General features: G+C 46.0%; 1 protein-coding gene across 3 annotated transcripts in view; it reads left to right on the top strand.

Annotated features, from left to right (window-relative positions):
• Window positions 1-13,906, top strand: part of VWA2 (von Willebrand factor A domain containing 2) — a 52,408-nt gene that overhangs the window by 7,760 nt on the left and 30,742 nt on the right. For all 3 annotated transcript variants that reach the window (XM_064373816.1, XM_012448026.3, XM_064373817.1), the window contains exons 2-5: window positions 2,690-2,751; window positions 5,863-5,937; window positions 7,129-7,262; window positions 13,736-13,845. In XM_064373816.1, the coding sequence (XP_064229886.1) occupies window positions 2,700-2,751; window positions 5,863-5,937; window positions 7,129-7,262; window positions 13,736-13,845 (371 nt within the window). In that variant the 5' untranslated portion in view covers window positions 2,690-2,699. The remainder of the gene's footprint in view (window positions 1-2,689; window positions 2,752-5,862; window positions 5,938-7,128; window positions 7,263-13,735; window positions 13,846-13,906) is intronic.

Raw genomic sequence — 13,906 nt, 5'->3', positions numbered from 1 at the left:
CTCAGCTGGCGGGGACATTTGTTTTATAATAGTTTGTTTCAGGATTTCTTTGAAATCCAAGGATCTCTATAGACTCTTCCAAGTGGTGCATATTCTAGAATTAGGTAGCATCTGGTGGCATCATGAAAATAACCATACAGTCTGAGAATATTGGGTGGTCAGTATATGCTCCATCCTCCAGGAGGACCACTCTCTGTGGCACCCTGGACTACTTGCCCCGTGAGATGATTGAAGGTTGGATGCATGAGGAGAAGGTAGATCTCTGGAGCTTTGGAGTTCTTTGCTATGAATTTTTAGTCAGGAAGCCTCCTTTTGAGGCAAATACATACCAAGAGACCTACAAAAGAATATCATGGGTTAGGCCTGGCATGGTGGCTCATGCCTGTAATCCCAGCACTTTGGGAGGCTGAGTCAGGTGGATCACTTGAGATCAGGAGTTTGAGACCAGCCTGACCAACATGGTGAAGCCTCATCTCTACTAAAAATACAAAAATTAGCCAGATGTGGTGGTGCATGCCTGTAATCTCAGCTACTGGGAAGGCTGAGACAGAAGAATTGCTTGAACCCAGGAGGTGGAGGTTGCAGTGAGCTGAGTCCGCACCATTGCACTCCAGCCTGGGCAATAAGAGCCAGTGTTCAGAGAAGTACTTGAACACCCCTGGATCACAGCAAATTCATCAAAACCATCCAATTGCCAAAACAAAGAATCACCTAGCCCACAGTCTTAGGTATTGTGCATGGGGAGGAATCCTTGAGCCAAGGCTGCTGTGTAACCTGTCAGGAATGAGCTACTGACATTTATTTTACCATTGACTGCTGCCCTCAGTGTAGAGCGCTACAGGAAACATTTGTTCTACTGTGCACCTGGCAGTGCCTCAACCTCTCTATTCAGAAAGCTCCACATCACCAAACATGACACTCTGAAGTAAACATAGCCATGAGAATTGTGCTACTTATACTGGTTTGTAATCTGGAGGCAAGGTTTCATTACAGCTGCCCCCCTGCCCGTGCCAGGCATGGTGTTCTCACAGGAGACAAATCCAGAGTCTGGCTGTGGGGAAAGTGACCACTTTGCCCCGACTCGATCGGTTAAGGAGCTGTGCAATAACCTTCCAGGTACTTGAGTGCATGTGTAACTTACTGGGTTGGCCAAGCCTAGTAAAGCTGTTGGAATGGGTATGTGATTCTTCTTAAGTATGAAAATAAAGATTTTTGTACAGACTTGTATTTTTTCCTCTGGTGGCATTCCCATAGGAATGCTCTGTGTCTGTCCAGCATCCTGGTAGACCTGGTTGGGTTTCTAGTCCTCCTTAACCACTTACCTCCCGTATGAAAGTGTGTAAAATAGGAACACGTGCTCTACCTCTATTTAGGGACTTGCTTGAGATACAGAAGAGACTATGTGTCTCAGAGGCTGTTAAGGGGTTATTTTTTTTTAAACATTGGAGTCATGGCATGTGTTTAAACATGCAAATAAATAAGTATGTCTTTAAATAGAAATCCACAGAAGTAAATAAGTATGTCTAAAAAAAAATCCACAGAGCTGGATGTATCTTGAGGTCTAAACATAGGTCCATGATGGAGGGGATCCAATGGGACTTTTAAAACCATAAGACAGTTTAGCAGTATTGGGGCCATTTTCTTCACTTTTTAAGGGAGGAACCACAGCCTCTCTCAAGGTCACAGGGCACCAGAATGAGGACTAGGGCCCCTGGGCTTATGTAGGCTCTCCGGCCTACATTTAAAAAAAACCAAAAACTTCTTAAAAGATAATTTTCCTTAGCCAGGCATGGTGGTATGTGCCTGTAGTCCCAGCTACTCAGGAGGCTGAGGCACAAGAATCGCTTGAGCCCAGGAGGTGGAGGTTGCAGTTAGCCAAGATCGCATCACTGCACTCCAGCTTGGGCTACAAAGTGTCACTTCATCTCAAAAAAAAAAAAAAAAAAATTCAGCCAGATTATAATTGATGAATAATTTAGATAATTAGTAGATAATTTAGATTATTTGTAGATAGTACAGGCTTTCTTCAGATGTTGTCTTGTTAGCTAGGGAAAGGTTTGTTAACCTCATTAGAAGGTTTCAGAACATGAGGACATTGAAAATCAGATCTTCATCCTGTTGAATTCTAACTCCTCATGAAGAAATGGAGACCCTGAGAGGACTGACTTAGCCCAGGGTCACGTGGCCACATAGTATTCCACGGTATATATGTACCACATGTTCTTTAGCCAGTCTGTCATTGATGGGCATTTAGGTTGATTCCATGTCTTTACAGTGGCCATTTCAAAATGCAGATTGCCCAGGCAGAGCCAAGACTGGGGCCTCTTAACTTTGGGGAGAGCAGGAGAGCAAACCTTCCCGGGTCCTGTTGTGGAGGGCTGGGGTGCATTTGGGGGTGGGTGAGAGAGGTGTCCTGGGGAAGATGTTAGATTGGTTAAATCTAACATTAGATGTTGGATTCGTTAAAACTAACATTAGATGTTAGACTCATTAAAACGAAAGTAATTGGAGTAAAGTCTCACATGGCTTTGGGAACTGTAGTCTTTTCCAGACCACTGTAGTTACTGTGGTGAGGGCCTCTAGGATCATATCTGTGACCTGGAAAAGGCTGAGTTGGCATCTTGCTTGGTGGTGTGACTTGGGGTATTCACAGAACTAATTGCTGATCCTTTCTTTTCTTGACCTGTAGTTACATCAACATGCCCCCTTTCCTGTTGCTGGAAATCATCTGTATTTTCCTGTTTTTCAGAGGTAAGATGTTTTTATTGGTGGTGGGGAAGTACTCGGGTGGGGGTAGGATTGCTGGTTTCAAATCCTGTTGATTTTCAATTCTAAAGTTCTCTTGAATCCACCTGCATCTCTCCCCTCTGTGGCCATCTCCCTAGTCTAAGCCATGGCATGCTGTGCTTGGACCACTTCAGTGGCCTCCTGCCTGGTCTCCCTGGGTCCCTGGTCCTCCTCCAAATCATCCTCCATGCAGCGGCCATTCCTTTCTTTATGTTTATTTTGAAGTTCCAGGGTACATGTGCAGGATGTGCAGGTTCATTACATAGGTAAATGTGTGCCATGGTAGTTTGCTGCACCTATCAACCCATCACTTAGGTATTGAGCCCAGCATGGATTAGCTATTTATCCTGGTGCTCTCCCCCCCCCCACCCCACTCCTTGACAGGCCCCAGTGTGTGGTGTTCCCCTCCCTGTGTCCCTGTGTTCTCACTGCTCAGCTCCCACTTACAAGTGAGAACATGCAGTGTCTGGTTTTCTGTTCCTGCGTCAGTTTGCTAAGGAGAATGGCTTCTAGCTCCACCCATGTCCCTGCAAAGGATATGTGATCTTGTTCCTTTTTATGACCGCATGGTATTCCACGGTGTATATGTAACACATATTCTTTATCCAGTCTGTCATTGATGGGCATTTAGGTTGATTCCATGTCTTTATAGTGACCACTTCAAAATGCAAATTGGATCACGTCTGGACCTCTCTTCACCTCCAACTAAAACTTTTCAGTGACTTTCTGTGGCTCTTAAGAGGTTTTATCTCATCTTATTCTGTGGCCGTCATGAGTCTGCTCTGGGGGTCCCTCCCTGTGCCCTTTGCACCACGACCCCCACTCTCCTTCCAGTCCTGCCCTGCATCCTTGCTCCCCACCAAAGAGATTCTGAATTATGGTGCTCCTTTGCTTGGATCACCCCCTCGTCCCAGCAAGCCACCCCGGCAAACTCCTCCCCATCCTTTGGCCCCAGCACAATTCCCCCAGGACCTCCTGGATCGGGCCACATCCCCCTCTTCAAACCTCCTGTAGCCCCTGCTCTGTAGCAGTTAACAGAAAGGAGTTTTGTGTGCATTTTAAAAAATGACATCTTTTCCGTAAGATGTAAGCTCCTCAAGGAAAGAGACTGTACATTCTTTAACATTCTTTACTCACCACTGTATTATCTCAGGGCCTGCACTGGACGTGGCTCATGGTTTATGCTCCAGAAGTAGATTAATGAATGAATAATGGAGCAAATAAATTTTCTTTTTACTTCCTACTTTGTTCCTTTCAAGTTCTTGCCTCTTTGAAATATGAGAAGGTAGGAAGGAATTGATGTGTGTCTGCAGATTTCTGTCTTACAAGTAAGAAGAGGTGGACTTCTGAGGCTTGGGATCCTCTTCTGCAAAGTTGAGGGGTGACACAGTGGCCTCCGGGATTCTTTCTTGCTATTCCTCCCTGGTCTATGTTTCTGTGAGTAGGTATTTGTTTTCTGCTGAACTTGCTACTGTTAACACCTGCCTGTTTCCTGGAACCTAGCAGGGATCAGAAAGGCTGGTGGAAGTTGAGAGCTTGTGGCTCCAGCCTGGCTGCCCAGTCCACCTGTTTCCCTCTGTCTCTAAGCCAGGTGGGGTGGATGAAAAGTGTAACACAATAGCTTCGTGGCCAAGGGGTTGGGGAGTGGTGAGATGTGTTTGGGATCAGGGCCTGAATGACGTTTCTGGAGTTCCAGGCACAGTGCAGGTTCTGTTCCAGCTGATCATGGACCTTTGCCTTCTGTGGCCCTGTCCAGCCTCCCGATCGCGGTCACGTGCACTTGATCTGATCATCCTTGGGTTGTACAGACGAGGCAGGGGAGTTCCAGAGAGGCCTTGTGACTTGCCCAAGGTCACATAGCCATGTAGCAGAGCTGGGACTAACACCCAGTTCTTTCTACTCCTGGGTTGGCCTTACCTTACTGCTCAGCTTCTCTGGAAAGATAAGAATGTATGGAAATTCCCTCTAAGACTTGGCTGTCACGTCTGTAATATGAAAGAATTTGACTAGGTTAGTGAGTCTCAATGCCGCCTGCTCAGTAGCATCACTCATCCTACAGATTAAAGTTCTATCCCTGGCTGGGTGTGGTGGCTCATGCCAGTAATCCCATCACTTTGGGAGGCTGAGGTGGGCGGATCATGAAGTCAAGAGATCGAGACCATCCTGGCCAACATGGTGAAACCCTGTCTGCTCTCCAGCCTGGGTGACAGAGCAAAACTTCGTCTCAAAAAAAAAAAAAAAAGGAAAAAAAAAGTTCCAGAGCCCAGGCAGCTGGTCTTTAGAGGGGGCTGCTGACTTGAGTGGAAAAGGCAGCAGCAGTCACACATGAAGCAGCTCCCTGTCCAGTGGGGAGCCTCTGCAGTCCTGAGGACATTTCACAGGGAGCACTGGGGATGTCACCCAGGCTCAAGGTGGGCTCACCTGAAGCCTGGCGCCTGCCATGACAGCTGAGCACAGGGTGCGGAGAGGCACAGTTCGCTGGAGTGCAATGGTGCGATCTCAGCTCACTGCAACCTCTACCTCCTGGGTTCAAGCAATTCTCCTGTCTCAGCCTCCTGAGTAGGTGGGCCTATAGGCGTGTGCCACCACGCCCAACTAATTTTTGTATTTTTAGTAAAGACTAAATGAATGAAGTCTCTGGAGTCTGTCCACCAGGCCTGGCCATGAAGGTCAATTTTTAAGGCAGTGAGATGTCTTTCCTGCAGGGCCTGGCAGGTGGGGATAGTGAGGGAGCTTCCAAGGGTGTGCCTAGACGTAGTGCAAGGAGCTGCCCTCCCAGGGACTCTGGTTACTGCACCTGACCAGGGACAAAAATTTTGAGAGTCCCACTGTGTGTTATTTTCACTCTTTGTCTTTGAACTACCTGCATTTAAATACAAAGATAACTCACAGAAGTGGGGGACCTGGGGGGTTTCTTTGTGTTATCTGTCTGGTAATTTTTGAGAAGCAAGAATCATCGCTCCCTCACATTCTAGGTTTCTCTCCTGTTACCTGTTCAGTCTGGTCACTTAACAGAGATTGAGCCCCCTCCCCTCTCAGCATTTTAATGGTTGCTTCTGGTGTTTTCTCTCCCAGTGCCTCCATCTCTATCTCTCCAGGAAGTCCACGTAAACAGAGAAACCATTGGGAAGATTTCAGCTGCCAGCAAAAGTAAGCCCAGGTTCTTCCTCACGCTCCAGATGCCCACTCAGGCCTCTGTGTGATGGACTGGAGGAGAACTGTGTTCCCCCAAAGAGTTTCTGCCCCTCTCCCATCTTTCTTTCATGCTGTGGCCAGAGTCATTTTCCCCAAACAGGGGCCTGACCAAGTTACTCTCCTTGATTTAAAAACAAAATGGGGCGCCTGTAATCCCAGCTACTCGGGAGGCTGAGGCAGGAGAATCTCTTGAACCCAGGAGGCAGAGGTTGCAGTGAGCCAAGATTGCGCCATTGGACTCTAGCCTGGGCAACAAGAGGGAAACTCCATCTCAAAAACAAAAACACCTCAGTCAGTCTTTTTTTTTTTTTTTTTTTAAAGACAGAGTCTACCTCTTGTCACCCAGGCTGGAGTGCAATGGCACAAACTCAGCTCACTGCAGCCTTAAACCTCCTGGGCTCAAGCCATCCTCCTGCCTCATCCTCAGCCTCCCAAGTAGCTGGGGCCATAGGCATGCACCACTATGGATTTTTGTATTTTTAGTAGAGACAGGGTTTCGCCATGTTACCCAGGCTGATCTAGAACTCCAGAACTCAACCAATTTACCCTCCTTCCTTCCCAAAGTGCTGAGATTCTGGGTGTGAGCCACCATGCCCAACCTCAGTAAGTTCTTATTATTGAATTACTTGGCCTATATCTCAAGGATTTCTGTTATCTGCTCACCAGATAACCGGCTGGCTACCTGCCATGCCCATTTCCCACCATGTTCCTTCCTCTTCCACTCTAATCAGTATCCCTGAACGTGGCTGCCAGCACTGCTACTGAACTCTTGGGTAACATGGTCTCACATATCGGGGTGCCTGTGTCCACACTAGATTGTGGCCCCTTGAGGCCTGGGACCAAGCCTTTTCAGTGCTGCTCACTGGCCCTGTAGACCCCCTCATAGAGTTTAATTGGTGTTGAACTAGGTTCTTCCATTATTATAATACAAGGGCTTTCATGTAAGGGTCCATTTGTGAGTATCACATCCATGGTGCATGTGCCTCCTGTCTCAGAGGAAGGCCGCCTTCTGCAGGTTAGTTCTCCCCTTTCATGCTAAGAGGGGCAGCAGCCCGGCCCACCACAAGGTTGTTTCTGCCTTCACTCTGCTTCAGGAGTGAGACTCATTTGCTGCTGGTTGTCACCTGTCTGTCCCACTCTCCCTAGTGATGTGGTGCTCAGCTGCAGTGGACATCCTGTTTCTGCTAGATGGGTCTCACAGCATCGGGAAAGGGAGCTTTGAAAGGTCCAAGCACTTTGCCATCACAGTCTGTGACGCTCTGGACATCAGCCCCGAGAGGGTGAGTGCAAGTCTCGTTGGTGTTTGTGTAGGGCGTCTTCTGAAACCCGTTCTCAAGCAGAAGAGGCATCTACTGGCTTGTGGAGCTGGGAAGACCAAGGGGCTGAATCCTGGTTCCAGGCATGGTGGGATCCAAGGGCTGAGTTGAGGCTATGAGACATCCTTCTCTTTTTTCCCATCTCTCAATTTTGTTTTCTTTTGGTTGACTTCCTTCCCAGCCAGGTTTTCTTGATGTAGCCAAGTTGTTCTTCAAGCTAGTGACCCCAGTAAAAATTAGGAGACTTCTTTCTCTATAGAGCTGGCCAAAGTCCTAGGGAGGGTTCTGATTGGACAGGCCTAGGTCACATGATAATCCACTGACCAATCACAGCAGTCAGAGGGAAGAGAGTTTCTGGCCAGACCTTAAGAGCTCCGCCATGTTTTTGGGGTAGGGAGTGGATTAGACTTTCCTCTAGAAAGAGAGTTTGTGTTTGCAGAGCAATGAGAAAGGGAAAGCATGCTAAGCAGACTAAAGCTATTACTACCTCAGCAGACCGAATATGAAGCACAGCTCCTACACTCTCTTGCACGTGAGAGGAACTACTCCTGCCTGGATGAATCCAGCCAATGTTCTCATTTCTTGTTCTTCAAATAGTAAGTCTTAAATATAGCAGAGAGTGGTAGCTGTGGCTTTCATTTCTGAAAGGGGCATTTTTTTGAACAATCCAATAGAAAAATGGGCAAGGAACACAGGCAGTTCCCAGAAAATGCAACACGCAAGGCCTTTAGGCATACAAAAAGAAGCCGAACCTCACTCACTCAGAGCGTCAGCAAACCCCCTGCCTAAGGTACAATTTTTTTGCCTACTGGGTTAGCAAAAAAATCCTAAATTTGGTGCCATGCTTCATTGGCAAATCTTGAAAAAACTGGTGTTCCCATACACTGCTGGTGGAGTGTGAAATGGTGCAGCCTCTGGGGGGAATCCAGTAGTATTCATCCCAGTTACAAAGGCTTGGACCCTTTAACCCAGCAATTCTACATAAAGGAATTTATTCTACAAATATTCACGCCCATGCAAAATAGTACCCATATAGAGTTATTCATTGCAGCATTATGTGTGTAACTATAAAAGATTTCAGGCAGGTTGGGCGCGGTGGCTCATGCCTGTAATCCCAGCACTTTGGGAGGCCGAAGCAGGCGGATCACGCGGTCAAGAGATTGAAACCATCAGGGCCAACGTGGTGAAACCCTGTCTCTACTAAAAAACACAAAAATTTAGCTGGGCGTGGTGGCGCGCTCCTGTAGTCCCAGCTACTCGGGAGGCTGAGGCAGGAGAATTGCTTGAACCCTGGAGGCAGAGGTTGCAGTGAGTCGAGACCACACCACTGCACTCCAACCTGGAGACAAAGTGAGACTCTGTATCAAAAAAAAAAAAAGAAAGATTTCAGGCAATCCAGATGTACATTGAGGAGGGACAGATAAATCCATTATGATGCATGCATATATTGAAACACTAGGCAATTCCAGAAAGTGAGTGAGGAAGCTCTCTGATATGGAAAAACACCAGAACAAATGAAATGACAAAGTAAGGTGCAAATGGTGTGTATAACATGTTACTTTCTATGTAAAAGATAAGGAGGGATGAATGAAAATCTATCTTTGTATTTTCTTGTACACTTTGGATGGATTTTCAAGAGGCTGAAAACAGTGCTTTTCATTGATGGGGAGGTTAGGAAGTGAGTTGATAGGGCACAAGGCCAGAAAAGACTCATCAATACAAACTTAAATATTTTCTGGATTTTGAATCACATGAACTTACCCAAAAGTCAACTTAAAAATTGAGAAACTTGGCCGGGCGCGGTGGCTCAAGCCTGTAATCCCAGCACTTTGGGAGGCCGAGGTGGGTGGATCACGAGGTGAAGAGATCGAGACCATCCTGGTCAACATGGTGAAACCCCGTCTCTACTAAAAATACAAAAAATTAGCTGGGCATGGTGGCGCGTGCCTGTAATCCCAGCTACTCAGGAGGCTGAGGCAGGAGAATTGCCTGAACCCAGGAGGCAGAGGTTGCTGTGAGTCGAGATCGCGCCATTGCACTGCAGCCTGGGTAACAAGAGCGAAACTCCGTCTCAAAAAAAAAAAAAAAATTGAGAAACTTGTAGTCCGGAAAAGCTGTAATTACTTGCATTAGAGACCAGTTGCATACAGGTTGAGGAAGGAAGTGGTTTTCCAAGATAACGTTCCTAGATTAATCCTAGTAAAACCTCTAGGATTTAGGAGCATAAGTGGCTTTTCATGAGGGCCAGATTTTCTGCAGAATGCTGTGTCATTTTGGGAGCTGGAGCACACTCCTGGACCTGAGACCATCTTGCTTCTGAAGATACCAAAGCAGCCATCATTCAAGCTAGGCACAAGCAGCCCAGAAGTTTTCTAACCATGATGTTAACCCAGCATAGACCCTAAAAGGGCCAGGGCCAAGAAATGCCATTTCCCCACCATCCTCTGCACAGAATCCTGCTTTTAAAAGTCTACCTTATAAAGCATCACTAGTTATTCATGAAGGAGGTAGTATAAAGATTAAACACTGTTGAACTTGGCATTGATGCAGCGTGTCCTGAAATGAGTAGCCTGGAGACCCTGGGGTTGGCAAGTTGGGAATGAAGAGTCCTATGGATAATTAGTGCCTGTTTCACAGATGAAGGAATAGGCTCAGAGAAGCTAAGTGACGGCCGAGGGTCACACAGCAACCTCAGGAGAGAGTTAAGTATGGAAGAACTGGGGCTTTTGACCCTCGGCCCAGGACTTGCTCCATTAGGCCATTTGTCTTGACCCTCAGCATTCACACCCTGCTATCACATAGCAAATGGCCAGCAGTGTGGCATTGTATGTGTGTGTGGAGGGAGTGGTGTAAGAAAACCGTGACAAGAAATTTCCTGGCTGATGCTGTTGGGAGCAGATCCCAGAGTTCAGGGAATTTAACCGGGACGTTGCTGGACCACAGGTAGAAAGGGTCATTGAGTCCTGGGGGCTGATTTTTTGGTTAGACATGAGCAAAACAGTCAGTGCCCATGAGAGGGAGCCAGGACAGCCAGAGGCCTGGAAACTTCTATAAATGAGGGAAACTGATTATCATTTTCATGTGAAAGAGAGAGGACAATGGCTCTGTTTTTTAAGAGTAGAATCTGGGTGTTCAGGGAGTTAGATTTGGGCTTAACTTGAGAAAAACTTGCTCGCAGCAAGACTTGGGAAGCAGAGGAATTGAGTGTTTGCTTGGGTGAGTGAGTTAGTGTCTTGACTTCCAAGGTCAAGTGGAGCCCTTGGCATGCTGCAGAAGGGATTTTGCATGATGGTGATTTAAGGTGGGTCAGTCTGACTTGTGGCTGCAGGTTTTATGCTTTTGCTGCTGCGGTTTTTGTATTTTTGTTGTCTCCGTGTATGAGGGATTTGATTTGTGCTGTTTTACTGTCTTTAACTTTAGTTTTCAAGAAGAAATGTCAAGTAGCTGTAAATTAAGACTTTTACGGATGCTCTGTTGTTGAAGTAGATTTAAGGTATCTGAAGTCTTCCTCTTAACACTTAAAAGCTAAGAACTTCACTTTCTGGCTCTAATGTAATGACTGGGGCAGAGTGATTACAGCGTGGTGAGGCAGCTGGGCGGACCTGTTTCTGAGTATACAGTAAACTAAAGATAAAAGGCAACTATTTGGTTCCCAAACCACCAATTAAACAAAATGCCTTAACTACTGACTTAAGCTGCTTCCTTCTTGTTTTGAAGTTATATTCTTCCTGTTTAACCCAAGTAAATACACCCAGCTGTTGGTCTCAGGGGACGTTATTTTTTTCAACTAATTCATTCATTCACATGGGTTCAATAAAAAGATGTACAGTGAAAAGTCTCCCTCTCGCCCACACATCTTCCATTTGCCCAGTCCCTCAACTTGTTTTCCTGAGTCCCTTCCAGAATCACTTTGTGCAAATACAGGCAAGAAGAATATATATTCTTCTTTCTCCCTTATTATACAAAGGATAGCCTGCTAGACACATTGTTCTCTCACGCCTTTTTCCTCCTCACATTTTCTTGATATCTGTATACACAGGCATAACTTTTTTACAGCTCATTAAAATGTTTTATCATAAGGATTTATCAAGGTATAATTAACCTCTATTGATGGATGGTTGCTGTTACAAATATACTGTGCTCTTGTAAATAACATCATTTCACTTGTGGAAGTAGGATAAATTTCCAGTAGCTCTGTGCATTTTAAACTTTCAATAAATATTAACAAATTGCCCTCCATGGATGCTGTACCAATTTACATTTCTACAAGCAATGTTTGAGAACACTTGTTTAAACCTGTAAATATTGTAGTTGGTTTTTTTGCTAAACAGATGGGGAAGAATGCTATTTTATTATGGTGAGGCCAAGTATCTTTCAATTTAAGAGTTATTTTGTATTTCCTGTTCTGTGATCTCTATTTATATCCTTCGTCCATTTTCTGTTGGATTGTTGGTTTTTTATATGTTGATTCCCAGATACTCTTTTATATATTGAGGAAGCTAACCCTTTAACATGAATTGCACATAGATTTTCCATTTTGCCTTTTTTTTTCATTCCATTAAGGTATGTTTTGTCCTGCACAAGTTGTTGGGTTGTTTTTTTTTCATACAGTCACATTTATCTTTCCTTCATGGCTTCTGGATTTTTAAATTTTTTTTTAATAGAGAAGGGGTTTCACCATATTGGCCAGGCTGGTCTTGAACTCCTGACCCTCGTGATCCACCCGCCTTGGCCTCCCAAAGTGCTGGGATTACAGGCATGCGCCACCACACCCGGCGGCTTCTGGATTTTAAGTAATAGAAAGTAAGGTCTTTTACACATTGAAATTTTAGAAATTCTCCTGAGTTTTTCTAGAACTTTCATATTTAGATTTTCACACCAAAATCTTGAATTCATTTGTAGTTTATCCTTTATTTTTTTGTAGATTGCTCTCCAGTTGTCCCAATATCATTGACTGACTAGATCATCTTTTCTCCCTGGTTCGAGATGCCCCTTTTTAATCACACACTAACCTCAAGGAAAATCTAGGAAGCGCTCCTTTCCAGAAGCTTCTTCCTGAGATGTGGCTTTATTTTCCTGTGTCCATCTCCCCGACATGCCCACTGAAGACTGACATTTCTTCCTGCTTACAGTACCCACCAGCTTCTCCCCAGATCATCCTGGGTGCAAAAGGGAACCCCACCCTGCAGATCCGGAGCAGATGCAGCTGGCCTGGTATGACAGGGCATTTCCATCATCTCCCAAGTCCAAGGCCTGTCAAGGGAACGGCAGTGAGGGAATTCCAGTGGGGAGCAGAAGGCAGCATCATTGCTTAAACATGACTCACTTGGCCCATTTGCAGTCTTGGCCAGAACTAGGGTTTGTTTTGAGAATAGTAACAGAGAATGTCATTTCTCCAGGGGTTTTGGAGAACCAAGGATTCGGTGCAGGGCTTGAGGCCTCGGGAGGAAACCTGAAAATTTATAGCCTTCTCTGCTCAAGACATGCTGGTGACTTAAGGATCCAGAGAGCAACTTTCCTCAGTGTCTTTTCTCCAGTTTTGCAAGGCATTGGATCTCCTATGGCTTCCTCGATTAGGACACTCAGTCTCTGTGGATTCACCAGTGTTCTCACTCCTTCATTACAGAAGAACTTCAACCCCAATACTGGTTGTCTCAGTTGTGGATGCTGATTGTACCCCCAGTCTGACTGTGGTCTAGAGACCTGGCCTTTCTCTAGCTTGGCAGGAGCAGACCTGGTGGGTCTGACCACCCAGTGAAGGACCGGGTCGTGGGTGGCTGTGGTCAGTGATGGATTACCAGTGATGGGGGCTGTGGTTAGCTTCTGCAGCAGCCCCAGTTGGGTCAGTGAGCGTTTTGCTGCTGGCCTGTGCTGGCTGCTGAGAAGGCAGGAGGTATAACTGGGTCTTAGGGAAGACCACAGGCACAAAGTCCAATGACCTGGCTGCCTTTCTTACTAGCCCTGGGCACGTAAGCCCTTGCCTTGGGCCAATCCTCCACATTGGGGTTTCTTTAACCATAATGTGGGTGTTAATAGTGTCTCTGTAGATTAAATGAGATAGTGCATGAAACTGCTGAAGACAGCACTGGCAGCTGGGAGGCAGTTGGTAAAAGTGAGCAGAGACCCTGCCCTAAAGATGCACAAACTCAGCTGAGAAAGCTGTCAGAATGTTCAGCTGCCTAGTGGGAGGTAAGTCAAGAAGATTGAACTGGGAGTTGTCAGTGCAGAACACAAACAGATTTGGCATTTTTTCCCCAGATTCTTCAAATGGGTCTTTGGAGCCTTCTTCTAGGGAGCTGGAGAAAGCTCTGGCACTGGTGTGTGTTGAGTGGGTAGGAGGCAGGGTTGTTAACCTTTCCTGCCCCTTCTTTCCTCTTTGGAATGTTTTTGACTGAACCCCAGTCTCAGGGCCCTGAACCCCCTGTCTCCTCCTACAGGTCAGAGTGGGAGCATTCCAGTTCAGTTCAACTCCTCATCTGGAATTCCCCTTGGATTCATTTTCAACCCAACAGGAAGTGAAGGCAAAAATCAAGAGGATGGTTTTCAAGTATGTATGATCAGATACTGCTGTGGTTACAGTGAGGCCAGCTACTCTTAAAATCGCTCCC

This window comes from Aotus nancymaae, unplaced genomic scaffold (assembly GCF_030222135.1).
Source record: "Aotus nancymaae isolate 86718 unplaced genomic scaffold, 86718_ANA_hifiasm-v0.15.2.pri h1tg000010l, whole genome shotgun sequence".
In the NCBI taxonomy this organism is placed as follows: domain Eukaryota; kingdom Metazoa; phylum Chordata; class Mammalia; order Primates; family Aotidae; genus Aotus; species Aotus nancymaae.
This window is presented reverse-complemented; position numbering and strand designations above follow the sequence as displayed.